At 65.0% G+C, this 13692-nt stretch overlaps 1 protein-coding gene across 4 annotated transcripts in view; it reads right to left on the reverse strand.

Moving 5' to 3' along the window:
- Positions 1-66: 66 nt before the first annotated feature.
- The window catches only part of ESPN (espin), a 31611-nt gene continuing 17985 nt past the window's right edge, over positions 67-13692 (reverse strand). The window contains exons 7-15 of one of the 4 annotated variants that reach the window (XM_082467881.1): positions 12882-13153; positions 10063-10224; positions 9774-9972; positions 8413-8439; positions 7161-7306; positions 6822-7085; positions 2205-2284; positions 2103-2114; positions 67-995 (exon numbers count right to left, since the gene is read on the reverse strand). In XM_082467881.1, the coding sequence (XP_082324007.1) occupies positions 848-995; positions 2103-2114; positions 2205-2284; positions 6822-7085; positions 7161-7306; positions 8413-8439; positions 9774-9972; positions 10063-10224; positions 12882-13153 (1310 nt within the window). In that variant the 3' untranslated portion in view covers positions 67-847. Of the gene's footprint in view, positions 996-2102; positions 2115-2204; positions 2285-6821; positions 7307-7538; positions 7724-8412; positions 8440-9773; positions 10225-12881; positions 13154-13692 lie in introns of those variants that run through there. The other 3 variants (XM_082467882.1, XM_082467880.1, XM_082467883.1) reach the window with 3 other exon arrangements.

Consider the following 13692-nt stretch of genomic DNA (forward strand, 5'->3'; position numbering starts at 1 on the left):
GTGGCCCAGTTACCCCGAGGAGAGGAAGTCGCGGTGACGACGTGTGAGAGTGAGCCTGAGCGCCGCGCGGCTGAGAGAGCTTTAATGCGGGTGCGAGATGGCGGGGACCGGGGAGGCAGCCGTTGGAGACACAGGTTCAGGATCCCTCGTCCTCCACTCACTCCACCAGGACAGTGAAAGGGTCCGCCGGGGAGTGCGGGGCCTGGCTGGGGACGGCGCGCAGACTTGGAGGTGGGGCGCCGGGAGCGGCAACTCTGTCCCGACGGGCAGTTTGCAGTTTTCATCGTTTCTGGTAAACAAATGACTGAGAGGAAACCCTCGGCGGGGATGGGAAATGCGGCCGGGGCTGGGCCGGGCGCTGATCTGGGTCAGGGAGAGAGGAAAACCCCTTCCCCGAGCGCGGGGCCTGCCTCCGCCCAGGATGCGCCAGCGACGCGGGTTCCGGGGTGCAGGGGAGGGGGCGGCAGCCGGGCGCGCGACCCGCAGGAAAACAAAGTCACCACCCACGGGGCTGGGGAGAGCTCTGCACACTTTGACATTCAACGGACATGCAAATATATGTAAGTAGGCATGCAAATAAGCAGCGTCTTTTTGCGTCAACAGCTTGGGCACTTTTTCTGGGCGACTGCGGCGGCGGGCGCGCTCCAGCGTCGCCCGCGGCAGGGGATGCGGGTGCCGGGGAGGGGCGGGTTGGGGAGTGGGTTGCCCGGGGAAGGGGTCAAGGAGGGGTTCCAGCGCGGGAGGGGAGGGCGGCGCGGCTCCCAGCCCTTCGGCCCGGGCCTGGCAGGCCGGGGCGGGGTCTGGGGGCGGCCCCAAGCTCTCGAGGCTGCGAGCAGGAGGGCGGCGTCTAGTACTTAGCGATGTCCCCCTTCTTCAGGATGATCTGTCGCTGCCAGGGCGCCAGCTTGCTCTCGTCGTAGCCGAGCGTCCGCAGCTTCTCCGACTGCTCTTTCTCCCGCTGCATCTCCTCCTGCTTCTGTCGCGCCTCCTCTTTCCTGGGCGTGGGGTGGGGGGCACAATCCCGGGCAAGGGTGAGAGGGTGGGCCAGGCCCCATGGGGGGGTCACCGATGGCAAGGAGTGGGTTACTGAGGGCAGGGGCGGGGTTGCTGGGGACAGAGGCACTAATGAATGGTGGGCAGGGCAATGGGTTGTAGGGGTAGGTGACTGGGGACAGGGGGTGGGTTAGGAGGCATGTGGGCGGGATTGCTGGGGACAGAGGAGCTTGACTGGGGGCAGACTGGGGTCACTGGGGGACACACAGGAGCTGGGAAAGCAAGAGGCTGTAGCTGGGTTATTGCTGGCTGGGGGTGTTACTGGAAACAGAGGTGCTGGGTCACAGTGTGACAGAGAGTGAGGAGGGCGTGGTGCGGGGGCTAGGACCCGAGTTCGTGGGGACTGGGGTTGGGCTGCTGGGGAACAGAGGGACCACATTATTGGGAGACAGGGGCTGGGTGATTAGGGGCAGGTTATTAGACCATGGCTAGACCTGCACTGCTGATGAGGTAGCCGCTAAGCACGTGTGGCTGTTGAGCATATGAAATGTCGGGACTGAGACGCACTGTAGATGCAAAATGCTCATCCCATCTCGCAGACTTAGTTTTTAAAAAGAGTGTAAGACATCTCAATGATTTTCATAATTATTATTATTGGGTTAAGTAAAATAGACTATTAATTCACTCATCCTTTTATTTTTTCACTGTGGCGGCTAGGAATTTAATATTACATATGTGGCTCAACTTATACATCTATCAGACAGCACTCGGCTAGATTACTAAGGGCAGAAACTAAAGATCTGAGGGACAGATGCTCTAGGTTATCAATACTGAGGTTGGGTTAACTGCAAGGCAGAAAGGCTAGGTTAACGGGAGATGGGGGCTGGGTAATTGAGGACAGGTCATTATAGCGTAAGAGCAAGACTTTGAGGTGCAGTGGATAAGTTCCTGGGGGAGAGGGGTCTGGTGGCATTACTGGGAGCAAAGACACTGTGCTAACAGGGCTGAGTGACAAGGGGATGCACTCAAGATGGGGCTGGAGGAAGGGGCAAAAGGACTGCGACTGGGTGGGGGGAGGGGACACAGGTTGGGCCCAGCCCCACACTCACCGCTTCTGCTCCCTGGAAGAAAAGAGATGGTGTTAGTTGGTGCCACCACCTCAGGGACACGATCAAGACACCCTGCCAAGCCCCGCATCTTCCTCAGCTCACCTCTCCTCTTCTAGCTTCTTCCGCAGGATGTCCCGCCTCCAGGCGGGCATGCTGGCCAGCCAGGCCTCCTCCTCCTTCTCCTGAAACACAGCACAAGGCTTCAGGGCCAGCATGGGCTGGGACACGGGGGTCAGCGGGGGTGCTCCCCCACCCAGGGGACCTGCATGAGTCAGGGACAACGGGACACAGATGGGGTCGCAGGAAGAGACTCTTTTGATGCCCTTCTATAGGGCAAATGGATGAAGACTCAGGCCCCCGTGTCCCAGAGGCGGCGCCGGAGAGGTCAGAGCTGAGAGTAGGAGGCGTAGGAGAGGAGCAGAGGGGGAGACTCCCCAAGGTGGGGGGCAAGGGGAGTGGATAGATGGCTCCAGGCCCCTGGCCCAGAATCTCTGGGCAGACTCATACTTGGACCTCCACAGATCCTGCCTGCTCAGAGAGGCTCAGGCCGGTCCCTGGTTCCACTGTGAAGGACCTTCTGTCCCATGCCTGTCCTATTCTGAGAGGGGGTAGACGCTAGCTCTACAATCGTGTGGCTGCAATGACATGGGGGGGGGGCATCCAACACAGGCAGCTTACAGCAAAGTGTTTTATTACTTGCATGTTACAGAGGAGAAAGGGTCTGGACACGTCACACGAACACTGCACATGTGGCTCCCTTGACCTCAGCCAAACAGGTAGCTATGAACTCCAGTGAAAAACCAAAGAGAGAAAGAGAGCCACACTGCCCCAACGGGGACCCAAAGTCCCGCACTCAGAGGGGCTGCTTCTTCCACCTGGCTCCACACGGAGCCAGGCATCGCCGGAGAGCCAGAGGGGGGACACCTGGTTGGCTCTGTGCCGTGCCCTGCCCATTCCGGCCAACACCCCACAACCGGCCACCGTGGGATCTCAAAGGCTGAGGCAGCCTGGTTCTGGGCACTCTGGCTTTTCCAAGGCCACTCGTCCGGTCCTGGTTTCTTCCTGCCGTATTCTGACCTCTGGAGGGCATCAGACAGGCATCCAGGCCCGGGTGAAGACGCTTGAGGGTAAATTCCGAATTCTGCGGCTCAGATGTCAAAAAGCTCTGCCTCCTTCTCCTTCCAGAAGGAGAAGCTGCGGTCGATGTACCGGCAGATGTCCTCATTGCTGAACTCGCCCATCTCAGATACCAGCTCCAGGGGTTCTTCGGCGGGGGCTTCGGAACTAGGAGGGTCCGGCGTCGGGGGAGGCGCGGCTGGCGGGGGTGGGGACGGGGGCTGCGGCGCAGGGGCCGGCGCCTCTGGCTGCCCTTCTGGCCAGTCGCCCGTCTGAGCTGGAGCGGCCTCTTCGGTGGGCTCCCTCTCTTCCTTATCTGTCCCTTCCTTTTGCTCTTTCTCCACCTCTTCTTCCCGGGCCGGCTCAGCCTCCGGGGTGTCTCCGAAGAACTGGCGCCTGAGGTCCTCGAAGCCGTCGCTCCAGCCGCGCCGGCCGGCCTCCACCTCCTCGAGTACCACGCGGTGGAAGAGACGGATGAGCTCCCACGGGTGGCTGCCCAGCCGGTCGAACATCTCGTAACACAGCAGGTGGCGAAACTTGCGCTCCTCGCGGCTCAGGCCCATTTCGAGCAGCTGGAAGTAGCCGAGCATGAAGAGGTCGAGCGTGAGGCTGTCGTAGCGCCGGGGCGCGCCGCCGTCGAGGGGCGGCAAGAAGTGCTCGGGCCAGTACAAGCCGTGTGCCAGGCTCGGGCCGCGAGGCTGGCGCGCCGGCACCTGCCGCAGCAGGCTCCGCCAGTGGCCCAGCAGCTTGCCCACCACCTGCCGCTGCTTCAGCAGGCGCAGCAGCCGCTCGTCCGGGCCATCGCCCGCCGGCGGCTGGGAGGCGTCGGCGGCCTCCGGGCCGGGGTCGGCGCCGACGGCCACCACGCGGGGCAGCAGTCTGCGCAGGCGCACCTGGGCGTGGCGCCCGGGGCCGCGGAAGGTCCACTTGCGCCAGTGCTCCAGGAAAAGGTAGACGATGCGCTCCTTGCGCATGTCGATGTAGTCCTGGACGCCTCGCAGCTCGGTGGAGGGTGGCGGCCTGCGCGCCAACTGCTCGGGCTCGGGCAGCGCCGCCTGGCGGCCTGGCGCCTCGGGCGGGCCCAGGACGCCCAGGGGCTCCCCCGCGGCCGGCAGGCCGTTGGCGGCGGCGGCGCTTGGCTCGCCGGTGCCGGCCGCCACGTAGTCTTCCTCGAGGATGGGCTCACGGCGCGGGGCGCCGGCGGGCAGCGAGAGCTTTCGGGGCGGGCCGCGCGCGGGCGCCGAGCCCTGGGCGCGCCGCTCGTAGGTGGCGCGGAGGTGCCGCACCGAGACGCCGCACTCGAGGATCTCGCGCGCCACGGCCTCGCGGCACCAGCTGAGCGAATGCGAGCGGCCCAAGCAGAGCGGGCCCGGCCGCCAGGGGGCGTCGGTCAGCGGCGGCAGCGGCTGGCCTGTATCGGCGGCAAGTAGCTCGGCCAGGTGCGCGGGCCGTCCGCCCAGCGCGGCCAGCAGCGTGGCCATGCTCTTGAGCAGCGTGGAGATCTTGCTGCACCAGGCAGGCAGGCTGGCGGCGCGGCCGTGCATGCGGCGCGGGTCGACGGTGAAGCGCGGCGCCGACAGGGCGGCCGAGATGGGCAGCAGCTGCTCCAGCTCCAACTCCAGCTGCTCCAGGCGCGCCTCCAGCTTCTGCGCCTTGTGCAACACTTGCAGGTTCTCGATTTGCTGCTCGATGCGGAGGATGTCGGCCTCGGTCATGAGCTCGCCGAAGGGCCCGAGGATGGCGTTGTGCTCGCGGGAGTACCTCCAGCCCTCGCGGGGGTAGCAGCACGAGCTGGCGGCCGTCAGCTAAGGCGGGGAAGACAAGAGAGGGGAGGGAGGCGCGTCTCCCTCTGGCCCGGCTCTCGCAGCGGCCGCCGGGGGCGCCTTTTGCATGTCCCGGGTGGTGTAATGGCTCCGCGGGGCTGCGTTTGCAGGGACGGGCCGCGCCTGGCCGGCGGGCGATTACACTGGGACGAGGCTTCGGCCCAGGCCGCCGCTCCAGGCGCTGGGCAGTGTCCACTCTGGTCGCTGGCGGGGACACAGCCGGTCGTTGGGCACTGTTGCAGAGGCAGGGCCGGCAGATGGGGTCTCCACACCTGGCTCGGTCGCTCATTACACCACCAAAGGAACATGCAAAAGGCGTTGAAGCTGCGACAGACGGCAGCCATCTCCCTCCCCATCCAAGGTCTGCGATTTCGAGGCCAGATCCCAGCGAGGCCGCTCCTCACCCCAGACAGATGACCCCTAATCAAACTCCCCTGTGGCCCAAGACCTCCCTGTCCATGCTGTCAGTTTTACTGCTGAATGAGAGGCCCGTAAAGTGGCTGAAGCTGTGGCTATCACCCCTGTTCCCACCCTCTCTGACTCCTGGAATAATAATACAACTTACAGAGCTAGGTTTGCCAGGCACTTACAGTCTCATCTGTTCCTCATTTTAGTGCCAGGTTTTTCCAGCCCAGGTGGGGGGGGAGGGGCTGCCGTCACCTCCTCACAGGCCTCCCAGTTCATCCTGGCCCACCACAGTCCCACACACAAAGAAGTTTCCCAAATACAAATATGCCGATGCCAACTTCTCCGCTTAACCCCACTCCCAGGCTCCCCACTACTCCAGGAGAAAGTCCATCGTCTTCAAGGCCAGGACTTAGTGATCTGGCCACTCCTGACGTCTCCACTCCACCCCCTTCAGTGGTACTGTCTTGGAGCTACCACACCCACTCTGACTGTCAGACCTCCCCGGTCCTTCCTGCTCGCTCTTTGACCCACTATTTCCCCTGTCCACTTCTTCCTCATCTTCCCAGTCTACCTGAGACATCACTTTCTCCTTGCCTACCACCACCCCAAACCCGAACAGGATGGTCGGTTTAGGGCTGCCCCAGTCTTCTGCCCTCCCCATCAGAGCACCTCCCCACTTGCTCACTCTCTCACATTGCCCTGTTTTGTCTCCTTGGGGGCACTTATCACTCGACTAAGGTCCTGTGCTTGCTTGTTGGTTGACACCCCCCGGCTCTGACATATTCACCGTGAATCCCCAGAGGCGACAACAGTGTGTAACACATAGACGGCGCGGGGGGATGTCTGTTGAGCAGATCAATGGCAAACTATCCTGCCAGCCAGGGATGATCAACCCATCCGACAGATGAGAAACCTGAGGCTGGATGAAGCTCAGTATCAGTGGAAAGTGGTAGTTCAGGGAAAGAGCCCAGGCCAGTCTGACTACGACCAAAAGCCTCTTGGTTACTCATGTGGTCCCTTGGATGAGTCAACCTCACCCGGAAGCTTGTCAGAAGTACAGAATGCCATCCCCACCCAGAGCACCTGAATCAGAAAAAGCATTTTAATAAGATCACAGGCGATTTGAGGGCATCTTAGACTTTGATAAACACTGCCATCTCATTAAGGGACAGGCTATTGGGGGGTGGTGCTGGCGGTGGAGACTAGGAACCGTCCCAGGAGATGGGTGGTGGCCCAATCGTGCTTTTTCCCAAAGGTAATGGGAGCCGTCTGAGGCTGAAAGGTCCCGGGCAGATTGGGGGATGATGTAGGGCATGGGCTGTGGACCCAGGTGCGGACCCCAGGGCCCTCTGGGAAGCCCAACCCCGCCCACCTTCCGCCTCTGCTCCTCCTCCTCCTGCATCTTCAGCTGCAGCTTGCGCACCATCACCTGGCGCTTCCACTCGGGGATGGGCCGGCCCTGCTCGTCGTGCGTGGGGATGAGCGCCTCCACGTCGAGCTGCACGCCCGGCGCAGGGGTGGCAGGCGGCGCCGGCGCCACACTGCCGTTGAGCAGTGGCTGGGACCCCGCGGCCGGCGGGGTGGGGCTCCGCGCCCGTGACGGTGCCGGCGAGGCCAGCGGCAGCGGCGAGTCGGGCTGCGGGGAGAAGCGGCGGGGCTGAGTGCCGGGTGGGCGGGGTCGAGGGGCTGGGGCGTCTGTCGCATCGCCTACCTGGGAGGCCGGCTGCCCACTGCCCGAGAACACCGTGGTCAGCCCCTTGCTCTGCGGCGTCGGCTTCAGACTCTTGCCCGCCTTGATCTCAGCCAGTAGCTCTGAGTTGTCGCCCGTCGGGGACATCATGTTGAAAGACTTGGTGCCTGCGCGGAGGCAGGAGAGGAGACGCTGGCCTGGTGTGACGCCCGCGTCCCCGCCGCCCCCTACCTGCCCTCTGCTGCCCCCTTCCCCAAGTCAGCGCAGGCCGGGGCCTTCCCTTGGGCTCAGAGGGCAGCTCTCCAGGTCCCGGGTCCCGCAGGCAGCTCTCGGGGACCCCAGAGGCGGGTCCTCAGCTGGCAGCCCGAGCAGCCCAGCCATCCTCCCGACCCTACTCACGGGGTGTGGAGCCCCCGCCTGGAGGCCCCTGGGAGTTCATGATGGCTCCTGGGCCGGCCCTGGGGCCTCTAGCGAACGTCTCCGCGCAGCGCACTGACTGCCCAGCTCCAGAACACTACCTGGGGCCAGCCACCCGACCTTTGTCCCGGCTTGCCCGGCCCGGCCCCGCCAGGGTGGAGCCTCCCTCTGGCCATCTCCCTGCACCAGCAAACCCCAGTGACCCTTGGACTGAGTCACCTGGGGCGTCCATGGCTATAGACTCGGGACCCTGGATGCCAGAAGCCAGCCGGCCCCCTCCCCCCCCACACACACCCAGACACACGCGCAGACGCACTGGTTGCAAGCCCAGACGGAGCACACTTATGGCAAAGCGCAGCGCAGCTCTGGTGGACCCGGGAAAGCCGAGACCTTACTAAGGATATGGGGTGGGGGCACTCAGGACGAGGGGCCAGGCGGACGACATGCAAATGCGCGGCGCGGAGTTTGCATTTTCCGACGAGGCCGGCGGAGGTGAATGGAGTTGGGGGAGGGTTGCCTTTAGAGACAGACTGAGGAAGGAGTCAGGACTGGGTGAGGGGAAAAAAGGGAGCCAACAGCTTCTGGGTTCCCCGGGCTGGGGATCCCAGAGCGCGGTAGTGGGAGGGGAAAAAGGGAAAAGTGCCGGTGGGCCCCGGCTGCGGGCTCATTTCTTTAGGCAAAACCGTCTGCCCGGCACAGAATGCGGGTAGAACCTGTAGTGTCCAGGACCCCTCGCCTGCCGGACCCTGGTCCCGTCCTTTCCTCAAGACCCCAGCCCGTCAGCCTGGCTCTTCCTGAGCGTGCCCTGTGCCCCACCCCCGAGCCTCAGCCAGGAGCCGCGCACGCAGCTACTCACTCTTCCTGTGTCTCAGCACTCTCACTTCTAGGGACCGAGAGGAGAGAAGTGACAGCGAAGTTAGGAGAGGGAGGGGGCTGGGGTGAGGCTAGGACATCATGGAGAGCAAGAGAGGGCCAGGGAGGGCAGGAGGAGGGGAGATGCGCGGGGGCAGGCGGGGGGGTGGTGGTGAGAGGAGGAACTTTCCGGTCCATCTGACCCTGGCTCAGGCTGCTCTGGGGCTCCACAAGGGTGGTCCGCTCAGTTCCCAGCTTTGTTGGTGCCCCTGAGGGCTGGGCTGGGCTGCCATTGGCCCTGGACCCCCTAGCAAGGGCCTCAATCTTGGCATTGGGATGGGATAGGGCACCCAGCCCAGGCTCTGCTGCGAAGGGGTGTCTGGAGAAGCCCAGAGTCTATTTTTCTTCTGTTCCTAGTTTCAGCCTTGCTCCAGTCTGCCAAGGGAAGACACTGACCTCAAAGTTGGGGGCCTTTCTGGAGGCTCAGCTGACGGTGGACATGCTACCATGGGCTGTGGTCTGCAGGGGCCGCGGCTCCATAGGTACCCCAAGGAGCCCAGGCTGGCCCTACCCTGGACGCTACTGCAGCCTTGCATCCCTAGTCAGGGAAATGAAGCTTTGGATGCTACCACTAAGCATGGTCCCCGAACCGAGCGGCTGGGTGAGGAAGGCAGCTCGGCCACCCCCTGCCAGGCTGGAGTGGACGCATCAGCACCCAGATACCACCTCCTGGGCCTTCCAGGAGCCCTGGCATGCAGGAGACTGTCCCGCATTTCAGAAGAGAAGCCCAGGAATCCTGGTCACCAGTCTAGCTCTTAAAAAAGGATGCTCAGGGGATTCACCAGGAGGGGGAGGGCAGAGTATGATGGGTTACTGGCCTTGACCCTATAGCCAGGCCCTGGGCTGTAGCTAGCTTGGGAGAACAAGAGAAAGCAGCCAGCAGTGGAAGAGTGACTCAGGATAGACGTGGGGCAGGAAGAAGGTTGGCCAGCAACCCTGCCTCCTTGAAGCTAATTCTACTTCTCTGAGCTTCCCTCTAGCACCAGCTCATCAGAAACAGCAGCCACCAGAGCTGGGAGGCCTTCCCTACTGGGTGGAAGGCAGGGCCAGAGAGGGAAGGGGACTTGCCCCAGGTCACACAGCCCAGTCCTGCTCTGGCAGGACCTAAAGCAACTCCAAGCCTTCCCTTAGGGTCAAGTCTTCATTGGGGTGGGGCTGCAGAAAGATCGAGGAGGAAAAGAGGAAGCACCAGGGCAGTGGCAGCTGCCCGGGGCGGGGGGTCGGGGGTGGGGAGGAGGGGGTCTTGGTTTCCCTCCCCCTTCAGGGCTAGCGCCGCCCCCCAACCCTCAGCCCGCCCCTACTCACTGCCAGTGGACGAGGAGGAGCGACGCTGCCCGCAGCCAGGGCCAGAGCCCTCGAAGGACAGAGGAGGAGCTGGCGGCGGCGAGCTCAGGGCCTCGGGCAGGGGCGGCGGCGGCGGTGGGGGCGGCGGGGGCAGTTCCCTGGACGTCTTGGGGTCCGCGCCGCAGCCGTTGTGCACGTGGTTCCCGGGGAGCTGCGCCGCCTGCGGGGGAGCGGAGGGGCCAGCGAGTGAGACGCGGGCGGCCCGGCCGGGTCCCGGGCGGCCGGCGGGTGCGGGCTGGCGGGCACGCACCTCCTCGCTGTGCGCCATGCCCGGGCGCGCGGCCAGCGGCTCCCCGGGGTAGCGGCCCAGCTGGCGGTAGTAGTCCCCCGTGCTGGGCTGCTTGCTGAAGGCGCGGGGCTTGCGGCTGGAGTCCTGCCTCCGCAGCCCGTTGCGGCCGTCGCGGGAGCTCAGCTGCGGGAAGACAGCGGGCGGAGTGAGCTTCGGGCACTTGTCCCTTCCGCCTCCCACATTCCCCCCCCCCCAGCCCGCCTTCCCAGCTCTTAACCTTCCGGGGGCTCGTGGCCAGCCGCGGTCCCAGACCCTCCTGTTCTCAGAGCGGGGATGGGGCGAGGGTCCTGCGGGCCTCGGTGAAAGGGCACTCTCGGTCGGCCCCACAGGGAGGGGTTCTGGGCGCGGGCCAAGGGGCGCAGGGGCCCCCACTGTGGCTAGAAGGGGCGGGCCGAGGGGCGGGGTGGCCCAGCCCAAACGCCAGGGGGAGCTGGAGAAGGGGTAGCTCCCAGTTTTAGGCAGCGCTAAGGACTCAGCCGCACCCCACTCCCGGCGACCAGCCGTTCCCACGCGAAACCAAGGCTTCGCGGAACCCTCTCTCGCGGGAGTTCCGCCCGGAGGAAGTCCACTGCTTGCCCAGGGCCCTCCGCCGCCCGGCCCCGGCCTGGGGCTGCTCCTACCTGCAACCGTGCCGGTGGCCCCCGCTGTGCACCTGGCAGCGGGGGCTGCATGGACTCGACACCTGCGCTACCTGATCCTTCCTCTCAGGTTACAGCCCAGCCCGCCCGCCCGCGCCTATGAGCGCCTAAGAGCTCTGCCGGCCTGACATCACCCAGGGCTTGCCAATCCCGGGCCGAAACCCCCAGCAGTCGGGAATGCCACGGGGGCCCACTGCTCCGCCAACACCTGGCCGCTGCGCCGCGCCTACCCCGCAGGCCAGATGTGGCCCCGCCCCCCTGCCCCTCTCTCCCTCCGTTCTGGGCTGAGCGCCCCAGGCTTCATCCCCCCACTCACCCCCTCCATCCGCCAGAGACAGAATTTGGGCCTCACCACGGGCAGTGGAGCCCCCCACGTCTGGCCCCCCGGGTTCCGGGTCACGCCCCCGCCCTTTCCCTCCCGCATCTGGAAACCATCGCCGGCTGCGTAAGGGACACCGACACCCGCGCCCAAGCCTCGGGTTTCAGGGGCGGCAGGCCGGGCTCGGGTGACAGCGCGGGCAGTCCACTCCGTCGCAGCTGCCCCCCACTAAGCCCAGCCCGGGAAGAAAGACAGGAGGCGGAGGGGCCAAAGACCAAGTCACCTGGCAGGGGCTGTCCCCCGCCCCACCCCCAGTCCGAGCGTCCCCACGGTGGCCCCGGACCCTCCAAGCCCCACCCCGCCGGGTTCACGTTGCAAGGAAACGCGACACCGCAGGATTTGTTTTCTGGGCCAGCCTGCCCCCTCGGCGCCCCCTGCAGCCCCGAGGCGCGGGAGCCACGACCCTGCTCCTGCCCGCGGTCCGGAAAAAGCTGGGGAGTTGGGGGGGGTGCGGGGCACACAAAGGGCCCTTGTGGAGCGGCCCAGCGCCTGCCGCCGGGCACGCACACACCGGGAGAGGCACGGGACCTCGCAGTCCCGGTGCTCGGGCTCAGGGGAGGGGCCGCAGGCCGGGCCGCCTGTCCTGTGGCTTGGGGCAGGGCCCACACGCCTGGCCTGCAAAGTCCGCTGGCCCTAGGCCCCCTGCAGGCCTCTCCTGGGCCCCCTTCACCTTCTGGAGATGAAAGAGGAACCCACTGAGAGCCTGGTCTGAGGCAGCAAGAAGAGTTGCAGTGGCGCTGTGTCCTCCCCCTCCCCCAGCCAGTGGCCCTGCGATGTGGGTCACCTGTGGGAACTGTTTACTGAGCTTGGCCCTGGAGCAGCTTGCCTTGGGCTCGAGAGAGAACTACAAGGTCGGGGCTCCCACAGGACCCTAGTGGGGGGCTCTGTCTGCTATCCCACACTCAGCCGCCTGGGGCCTCAGGCTGCCCTCCCCTCTCAGACCAGCCTCCCTCTGTCCTCTTGGCCAGAACCCCAGGGCTCCCTCTGGGCCTCCTTGCCCAGGACTCTCAGAGCTGTGCAGACCAGCCCTCTGCCCCCTCCCCTGCTCCAAAGCCTTAGCCAGGAACCTACAGGCCCTGCATCCGGGCACCCCACACTCAAAGTGCCCGCACCGGATTCGGCCCCTTCTTACAAGCTTGCTTCTCCCCAGGGCTCCCATCTCAGGACTGGCTTGTCTACCCACCTGGGAGCTGAAGCCCCAAACTGGGGAGCCAGCCTCCATGTTACCCCCACGTCCAGCCCCCAATGCTGAGAGGGCTCCCTGCCCTTGCCTGCACCCTCCTCCTCCCAGCCCTCACCTTCACACCGCCTGCATCTCCCACCTGGAAGACACTCCCCCGGGACCCTTTCTCCACCCGAGCCCGGAGCTGGGAACAGGTACATCTGTGGAGAGGCAGTTTGCACGTATTCTCTGCCGATTCCATGAGCTCCCTGCCACTCTGTGCAAGAGGAGCTGCCACCCAGCTCCCGGAGAGGCGTGGCTATCTGGGTATATGTTCCTTCCCCCCGCCCTGCCCCCCAACTCCCCAAAGGGTGCTGGCTTTGTCTTCCTCATCTCTCTGTCCCCAGTGCTCAGCCCTGAGCCGCCATGGGGCTGACCAGAAACTTTGACTCCTGAATAGGCCATTGGACCAGGGACCACCGCCCCCCCCCCCCGCCGCCCGCCCTGTATCCACGAGCCGGGCCACTTGTTGGCCTCTGCTGCCCCCCCATCAGCCCACTCCCGGGGCCGGAGGGCAGGCAGGTTGGGGAGGGTTCACTACCTCCTTCTTGAAGGCCTCGGTCTCCACGTGGCGGAGTTTGTTCTTCGTCTGCGTGTAGATGTCAGCTGCTTGTAGCCCCGCGGGGGGCTTGGGAGCTGGGTAGCCTGGCGGGGGTGGGGGCAGCTGGGTGCCTGGGGGTGAGGGCAGTGGAGGGAAGCTGGGTGGTGGCGGTGGTGCTTTGGGTCTCTCCATCCTGCTCCGGGGCAGGCCCGGCTCTGGGCTCAGCATGTCCATGTAGCTCTGTATGTCTGCAGCTCTCGTGCTGGGAAGCCCTGGGACAGAGGGAAGGCTGGGTTTGGGAGTTTGCAAAGAGGCTGCCCCCAGGCCCAAGACCCCTTCCTGCCCGGAAACGACCTGCCACGGGAGTAGGCAGGCTCCGGGTGCAGCCTGACACGGCCCCACTGTGGGCCCCGCAGGGCTGGGCCCACCCTCACCCTCACCCTCACCCTCACCCTCACCCTGGCCCTGCCCACCTGCAGCCCTGCACTCGTTGGGGAAAGGCCTGTGCTCAGGTTTGAGGGGAACTGGCAGGGGGCCGCGGGCTCCAAGACAGGGCTGCGGAGCAGAGCCACCTGGAGGGTGGAGGGGTGGCTCCTCGGGGCAGATGTGGCCAGGCAGGCGGTGGGAGACGGCCACACCGCATCTTTGCAGGGGGCCCCAGCAGCTCTGCAGGCCACCACCTGGCGGCGTAAAGCAGGCATCGCAGGTGGACAGACACCTAAGCTCAGGGCGCGGTCAGCATGTGTGAACACGTGTGCCTGGCTTCTGCCTGAGTGTGCATTTGTGTATGTTCGTGAATGTGTGTACGTGC

The sequence above is a fragment of the Balaenoptera physalus genome (genome assembly GCF_965194825.1).
Source record: "Balaenoptera physalus genome assembly, chromosome: 1".
Classification (NCBI taxonomy): Eukaryota; Metazoa; Chordata; class Mammalia; order Artiodactyla; family Balaenopteridae; genus Balaenoptera; species Balaenoptera physalus.